Source organism: Aotus nancymaae, unplaced genomic scaffold, assembly GCF_030222135.1.
Source record: "Aotus nancymaae isolate 86718 unplaced genomic scaffold, 86718_ANA_hifiasm-v0.15.2.pri h1tg000029l, whole genome shotgun sequence".
Taxonomy (NCBI): Eukaryota; Metazoa; Chordata; class Mammalia; order Primates; family Aotidae; genus Aotus; species Aotus nancymaae.
The window spans coordinates 9,756,573-9,763,731 of record NW_026988442.1 but is presented as its reverse complement, the minus strand read 5'-3'; the positions used below and the strand labels follow the sequence as shown (position 1 = coordinate 9,763,731).

General features: G+C 57.7%; 1 protein-coding gene across 2 annotated transcripts in view; it reads left to right on the top strand.

Moving 5' to 3' along the window:
* The first annotated feature begins 3,398 nt into the window (after positions 1-3,398).
* SIRPA (signal regulatory protein alpha) overlaps positions 3,399-7,159 on the top strand; it is a 42,774-nt gene continuing 39,013 nt past the window's right edge. For both annotated transcript variants that reach the window (XM_064382289.1, XM_021665748.2), the window contains exon 1: positions 3,399-3,477. In XM_064382289.1, coding sequence (XP_064238359.1) covers positions 3,399-3,477 — 79 coding nt within the window. The remainder of the gene's footprint in view (positions 3,478-7,159) is intronic.

Sequence of the window (7,159 nt, the reverse complement as noted above, 5' to 3'; positions counted from 1 at the left end):
TTGCCTCAGTTTACCCATGGCCCGTGGGTCTCAATGGCTTCCCAGGCTTGAGGTTGGCCAAGGATGATTTTTATGTGGACAGAGAACAAGGGTCGGGGCCCCGTCCTGGGGGAGAGGTGTGGATGAAAAGCCCCCGTGTAGGGAAGCCCTGCCGAGCGCCTTTGTCAAAGGTGCTATATATAAATAGCAGGTGGTTCAATTATTATCCTTCCCTAATCCCCAGTTTCCTAATCCCCAGGCAGGTTTGTGAGTGTGTGTGTGTCTTGAACAGTGAACAGCAGAGCCTTCTGGAAGTCCAGGGCAGGAAGCTGCCTCTTCTCTGATCTCATCAGTAGGGCCCATCTCCACTCCTACCCTAGATGGAGTCTGGTGACAGATTTTCCCAGGAGCCTCCCTGGTCACCTTCATGGTCTAGACCAGATGCGGCCTGAAGAGTTGGAGACCTTCCCTGCCCCCACCTCAGATACCAGGATAACCCAGAACAATCTCCTTTCTCATTGGTGCCCAATTCCACACTCCCCTCTCTCCAGTCCTATGTTTGCAGAGTGGCCTTTTAGACACATAAATCAGACATGGCCCTCCCCTGCTGAAATCCTCTAGGGGTCTCCCAACTGCAGAATAAACTAAGGCTCTTCACCCAAGCCTTGGACACCATCCCACCCTCCCCTATCCTCTTATGTTGTGCTCTGGGGCCTAGCCACCTGGGGCTTTCCCCTGTCCTGGGCCCTCTTCCTGGAACATCTTTCTCCCCAGATCTTTGTCTTGCTGACGCTTGTTGTGATTCAGCAACTCATGTCTCGGGGAGGTCTTACTGGCCCTCTTATCTAAATACGCTCACCCCTCTCCCTCTCTAAATTCAATCTTCTGCTGTTCATTAATTATTTCTACCTGTCCACTTATCTGTCTCCTCTACTAGAATATAAATTCCTCATGGACAGGGACCTTGTGTGGGTCACTATCGTGCTCTCCCACACCCAAAGAAATGAAAATTCCCTTGCACTTCAAATGCTGCCCCAATCCCTGTGGGTTCTCAAGGACTGTTGTAAAACACTTCACTTATTTATCAAATGCTTATGTTGCACTTGGTATGTGCTAGGCTCTTTTTAACATGTCTTACAAATATTAACTCATCTAATCCTCACAATTGATACTCATGCTGGCCTCGTTTCAGATGAAGCTGAGGCACAGAAGAGGTAAGGTATTTTCCAAGTCCACACAGCTCATGATTTGAACCCAGGGAGTTCAGTCCATGGTCTCAAGTGTGGCACCCTCCCTGCCCCGCTGTCTTAGCACAACATCAGGACCAGGCATTTAACCAAAAGACCTGGGGCAGGAGAGGAGGTGGTGGTGTTACTTTGCATAGGTCTTTAGCCTGAGAATCAGAAATTCAAATCTTGTTTCCACCCCAGGCCTTGCAGTGTGGCCTTAAGCAAACCTACTCCCTCTCTGGGCCTCCACTTTCTATTTACAGGGCTGAGCCTTCTCCCACCTTGCATCATTCCTATCATCTTAACTGCCACCGTGGGCGGCAGAGTTCCCTCCCATCCGCAGAGGGTCTTCAACTTGTGTTCCTCCCACAGTGCAGAGCCGCCTTCTGTCAGGTGCCCACGACCCTGGCACTCCCTGTCACTGACCTGGCTGCTACAGGCCCGGTGTTCCCTCCAGGAAAACCGAGGTTCTGTCCTCTCCAACTCCAGGCCACTGGCCTCCGCTCCGCTTCCCCTCCTCTTCCTCAGGGCCTGTCCTTCTCCTGGAACCCAGGCCTTCAGGGCCCGCTCTCCCGCACTCGCCCCGGGCCTGGGCCTCCCCACTCCCTCAATCTGCCCTCCATCACCGGGACACCTGGCCAGGGCGCTCCCACCTCCCCGGGAAGGCCCCTGGCCCTTCCCCTCCGGTTCCCCGCCACAGCCCCCTTCTCGCTCCCTCTCCTCCCCGCGCCTCTTTTCCAGGCGGCACCGAAGTCCTTCCTACACACACGCTATTTTTGGACCATCGCTCTCTTCTTCCTCTCCCCTTCCCCCTGCGTTCACTTACTTCCTCCTTTTCCTTCACCTCGGCCGGGCTCTGAAAGGATCGGGGCCCCTCCGGCCCGCACCCACCCCCAAGAGGGGCGTCCAGCTTTGGGCGCAGGGGCACGGCCTCTTGGGGAGGGGCAAAGGCAGGCACCCCCCACCCCCGCGCCTCCACTCCCCGACTCCTTCGCCGCCTCCAGCCTCTCGCCAGCGGGCAGCGGGGACTAGCCGCGCGCGGCCGGAGTCCGGAGGCGAGGGGAGGTCGGCCGCAACTTCCCCAGTCCACCTTAAGAAGACGATGTAGCCAGCTCGCGGCGCCGACCTTAGAAAAACAAGTTTGCGCAAAGTGGAGCGGGGACCCGGCCTCTGGGCAGCCCCGGCGGCGCTCCCAGTGCCTTCTAGCCCTCGCGGGCCGCGCAGGTCCGAGCCTGGCAGGGACAGGGAGGGGCAGAGCGGGACGGGTCGGGGCCGGGGACGAGCCGCGCGGGCTCCTGAACTGGTACATTGTCGGAGCCGGAGGCTCGTCTCGTCTCGTCCCGAGCCCGAGCGGCCTGCGGCGGCTAGCGGGACCGCCTCCCCGGGCGGCAGTCGGGGGCCTGCGGGGGGGTGCCAGGGCCCGGGCGCCGGCGCGGGGGGCGACGCTGCCCTCCCCGGCCTGGCGCGCAGCGCGCAGCCCTCGCTCCCTCCCCTGGGGCGCGCTGCTGGCGGACGCGCAGGCGGGCGCTCGCTCGCCTGGAAGGTGCCGGCGGGGCCGGAGCCCCGAAGCCTCCCCGGGCGGCGAGAAGACGGGAGGAGGGGGCAGGGAAGGAGGGAGGAGGGCGGGGGCAGCAGCCGCGACTGCGGGCCGGGAGCGAGCCCAGCCGCCCGCGCCGCGAGGATCCCGGGCGGGGCAGGTGGGCAGCGGTGGGGGCGGCTCCGCGCGGCCGGGCTCGGCCGTGCTGCCCCTCGCCCCTGCCCGCGCGGTCCTCTCTCCCGCGCTGTCTGTCTCGGTCTGCGCGCCGCCTCGCTCACTCCTCGCTCGCTCGCTCTCCCCCTCTTTCTCCTCCTCTCGCCTCTCTGTGTCTCTGGCTCTCTGCCTGGCTCCCTTGGGTCTGTTTCTCTCTCCTGCCGCCAATCTCTGGCCACCCCTGGCTTTATTTCTCGCGCGCTTGGGGTCTCCTCCCGTCTCCGTCTCTCGATTTCTCCTGGGGGGCGGGGGGGCTCTCCAAAAATCGCGGCGGTGACGGTGGCTCCTAAGCCGCTTCAGGCGCCCGTTCCGGAGTCGGGGGGGAGGCCCAGCCGGGAGGGGGGAAGAGGGGGAGCCTTAGTCATTTCCCCGCTCCAGCCTGCTCCCGCCCGAGCGCGCACTCACGGCCGCTCTCCCTCCTCGCTCCGCAGCCGCGGCCCATGGAGCCCGCCGGCCCGGCCCCCGGCCGCCTCGGGCCGCTGCTCTGCCTGCTGCTCGCCGCGTCCTGCGCCTGGTCAGGTAAGCACCCTCGCTCCCCACCGCTGCCCTCCCCAAACTGCGGGCTCAGGCCTCTCAGACTGGCACTGGGACCCATTCGGCTAATGCCGAGCAGTAATAGGAGGAGAGACGCCTGGAACCAGGGTTATAGATGCAGAAACTGAGGCCCAGAGAGGGCCAGCGACATGCCCAAGGTCACACAGCCAAGGGTAGAACCCAGGTCTCTTCTAGGAGAGTTTGTCTCTGTGGACTCTGACTGTGTGCACAGTGCTGGGCACTGAGACAAAAGAGCTGAGTTGCTTCACTCAGCCCCTGCCCAGTCCAATGGGGAAGGCTGACTGACAGTGCCTTTCAGAGCAGGGCGGTCCGGCTTCCCCAGAATCTCTCCCCGTGGACGTCTGCTTTCCACATGTTTGACTTCAGGGTGTTAGGGGAGGAGGTGAGGGCAGAGGTCCTCCCAACGCTGCCTGGAATGGAACAGAGACAAGCTGTTGCAATTAGGAAAGAGTGAGCCCTCCCTCTGGTGCGCAGAGTAAACCAGTGTTAGTGTGTGCCCGGGAGCGGGGGGACAGGGAGGCCGCGGTAACCCCAGAGCGAGCTGCTGCGAGCAACAGATCCTTATGTAAAAACACGGTGGATTGTCCCTGTGGTTGCCAAAGCCTCTCCCTGGTGGTCTTGCTCCTTGAGGCGCTCCCAGCTCCCACTTCGTCCTGCCTTCCCGGAGCTTGCAGGCAGCTCCCTGCAGTTCAGGTGCTCCGCGGGGATGTTACCTGTGGCTCTGAGCATGTCTTTCTCTTGCCCTACATCAAACACCTGGCTGTCGCCGGCAGGCGGGCTCTGAAGGCTACTGTGTGTGTTCACCAAGGGGTGAGGTCACCATTCAGGTGTCCTGCTTCTTAAACGGGTTTTGCAAAACCACGGGTCTCCTGGGAGGGCACTGGGTGGGGGTGGGGGCGAGGGAGAGCAGAGAAATGGCGTTAAGGGAGTTGGGAGGGATAGAAGAATGGGGATCTTGTTTTTTGTCCTCTTGAAGCTGTGTTGTAGGCAGAGGGGTCTCTGTACCTCCCACCCTGGAGGAGGGAGGGAGGGATGAGCTCAGTGTCCAACACCCCCTTGTGCGTTTGCCTGGAGATGGGTAACCATCTGATAGCAGGGAGAAAAGAGAGAACCAGCAAAGAGTGGGTGGAAGGAGAAGTGGGGGGGGGGGTGGACAGCTGCTTCTCTCTGCCCTGCAGTTTCCCCTGAAACCCAGGAATTCACATAGGCACCCCCCCATCCCCAGTTCTTTTCAGTTACAGTTGGGTCCTTGCTGGGTGGAAGGAAGCATGATACAGTTCATGTCTCTCCAGTGAGTGGCATCTCTGACTGCTCCTTCCTGCCTGAGCCGGCCATTTGTACCCTGCAAAAGTCCGAGTTTCTGCCCTGCCATCCTTCCTGGCCTGGAAATGCACAAGCGTCACTCACAAGTGCTTAATTTTCCTGAAGCAGGGAATCGGGCCTGAGTTAATTTCTAAATGTCTATTCCAGACCCTTCTCCGACCAGGAGCCTGTGGTTCAGTCCCTGGCAAATGAGCAGTGATGCTGATTAACAAGTGTTCAGATGGGCAGCCTGCCTTTCTCGGGGCACTGGCTGGGAACACCAACACCTTTCTTGTGAGCACATCTCCCCCTTTTGCCTATAAAAACAATCTATAAAATGGTAAAGATTGGGCCATAAAACTTCCGTTCCAATCCATTCAGCATCAATAGCCTGAAAAAGTGGGAGCAGCAGAGGGGCCAAGATTAGCTTTGAAATAAATAAATCTTGGGAGGTAAGAATGAATTTCTCGGTGGAGGGTGGTGGGGAAGGGACGGGGTGCGACCATCATAACTCAAGCCTCCCAGCATCCTTCACTCTGTGTTCTTCAGGGTCCTGCTCACACCATGGGCCTGGGCAGGGAAGTCACCTGGTTTGGCTGAAGGATGGGGCCTCAGGCCCCTCCCTTGATTGCTCCAGACATGGAATTTACAACAAAGCAGTAGAGAGACAGGATATAAGGGTAGGAAGGTACAAGGAGGCAGTTGTCCAATTTTCTAAGAAAATGGATTTGTTCGAGTGAGAAACTCAAATGTCAGGTTTAGGAAGGCAGCCTTGGATTGAATGACTACTAGTGTCTCAGGCAGAACTGTCAGCCTGGGAGGTGTCACATGATTGCTGTGTCTTCACATGATCACTGTTTGTTGGGGGAGGGGGCCAATCATGTGAATTATCTTGGGTGGGGGAGGCAAGGGAAGAAGTTTCTAAAGATTGCTTTCAGCACAAATGCTGCCAAAGGGAAATTCTAAAAAGATACCAGTGAAGTCACCAACCTGTGTTTTTGGACCCAATGTGAGGCCTGTTTCCTAAAACAACTGCACGGAGGGAGATTCTGAGGCTGGGAGAAGGGCAAGGGCTGCAGCTTGGGGACATCTGGCACCTGATTTTGTGTCAGCAGGGCCTGACGCTGAACCTGCAGGATGCCTGCTTGGCCCCAGCCAGCCTTGAGACCTCTGAGTCACCCCCCCAGGAAGACCTCAGATGAACTCCCATTCATTTCTTCTCTCTGGCCTGGAGGAGACCAAGCCAAGTTGCAGTTCAGGCTCTGGGGAGCAGGGGTGTCCCCCAGTGAACCTCTGATCCTTTGGTAGAGGGTAGCACTCTGGGGCTCCTCTGTACTTTCCTAAGCGGTAAAGTTAATCTCACTTCCTCTTTCGTAAGAAGAGAAAACGGAGCGGGGCTGCTTTGGCTAGACAAGCTCAGACTGTTGGAAGGTCCTTTAAAGGCACGGTGTTTTCGGAGTACTTTCTGGCCATTAATTATTCCTTTACCAACCCTCAGAGACTCACGGTGATTCACATCTGTGCTTGCAGTCACGCAGCACCTGTGAAGTGCTGGTGTGAACCGTGTGTTGAGAGAAGGGAGGAGAACCAACGTTCATTAAATAGTTAACAGCATTCCAGGCTGGGTGCTGCACCTGCATCATCTCATCCACAAGGCACGAGTTGGCACTTATCCCCATTTTGCAGATGTGGAAAATCGAGTCCCAAACTGGGGAAGTAACTTATAAGTGATAGAGTGGAGCCAGGATTTTGGATGCTGGCCTTCCCGCTGGTGGCTTCTGAGGGAAGAAGTTCAGCGTCTTAATCAGGATGATTTAGTCCAAGCTGGGAAGAGAGTGAGAGAGGCCGCTCTCTGGGCTTGGGTGGAGGATTGTGGAAGAGTTCTTTCTCTGGGCAGAAGGTTTTGACCAAGTCACAAGCATTTCTCAGAAAGCCTGCTGAGGGTGGAAGCACAGACAGCCCCTTGGTCCTCACAAATGATAACGCTTGAGGGGTGATGTGGCTCCCGTAAGAGCCCCCCATCTGGGCTGCTGAGCTCTGGAGCCCCCAGAGCTGGAATATTCCTCCCTGCATCTTCCTGGTGCCCTTTGCGACAGATGGAGAGGGGGTGTGGGAGAGGAAGGGAGTCTAAAAGTGTTGTACGGATCCCACACGCTCTCGCTTGCTGCTTCCAATGGCTCCGTGCGACAGGTTATTTTCTTATTTGTAGTCTTGGACTGACGGAAGGCTCCCCCCCAGCTCTTTTGAAATGTGTTCAGATTTCTGGCCTGTCAACACAGCTCAGATCATGTCACTCCCCAGCTCAAAACTGTTGAGTGGGTCCAAGTTTTCTTTAAAAAAATCA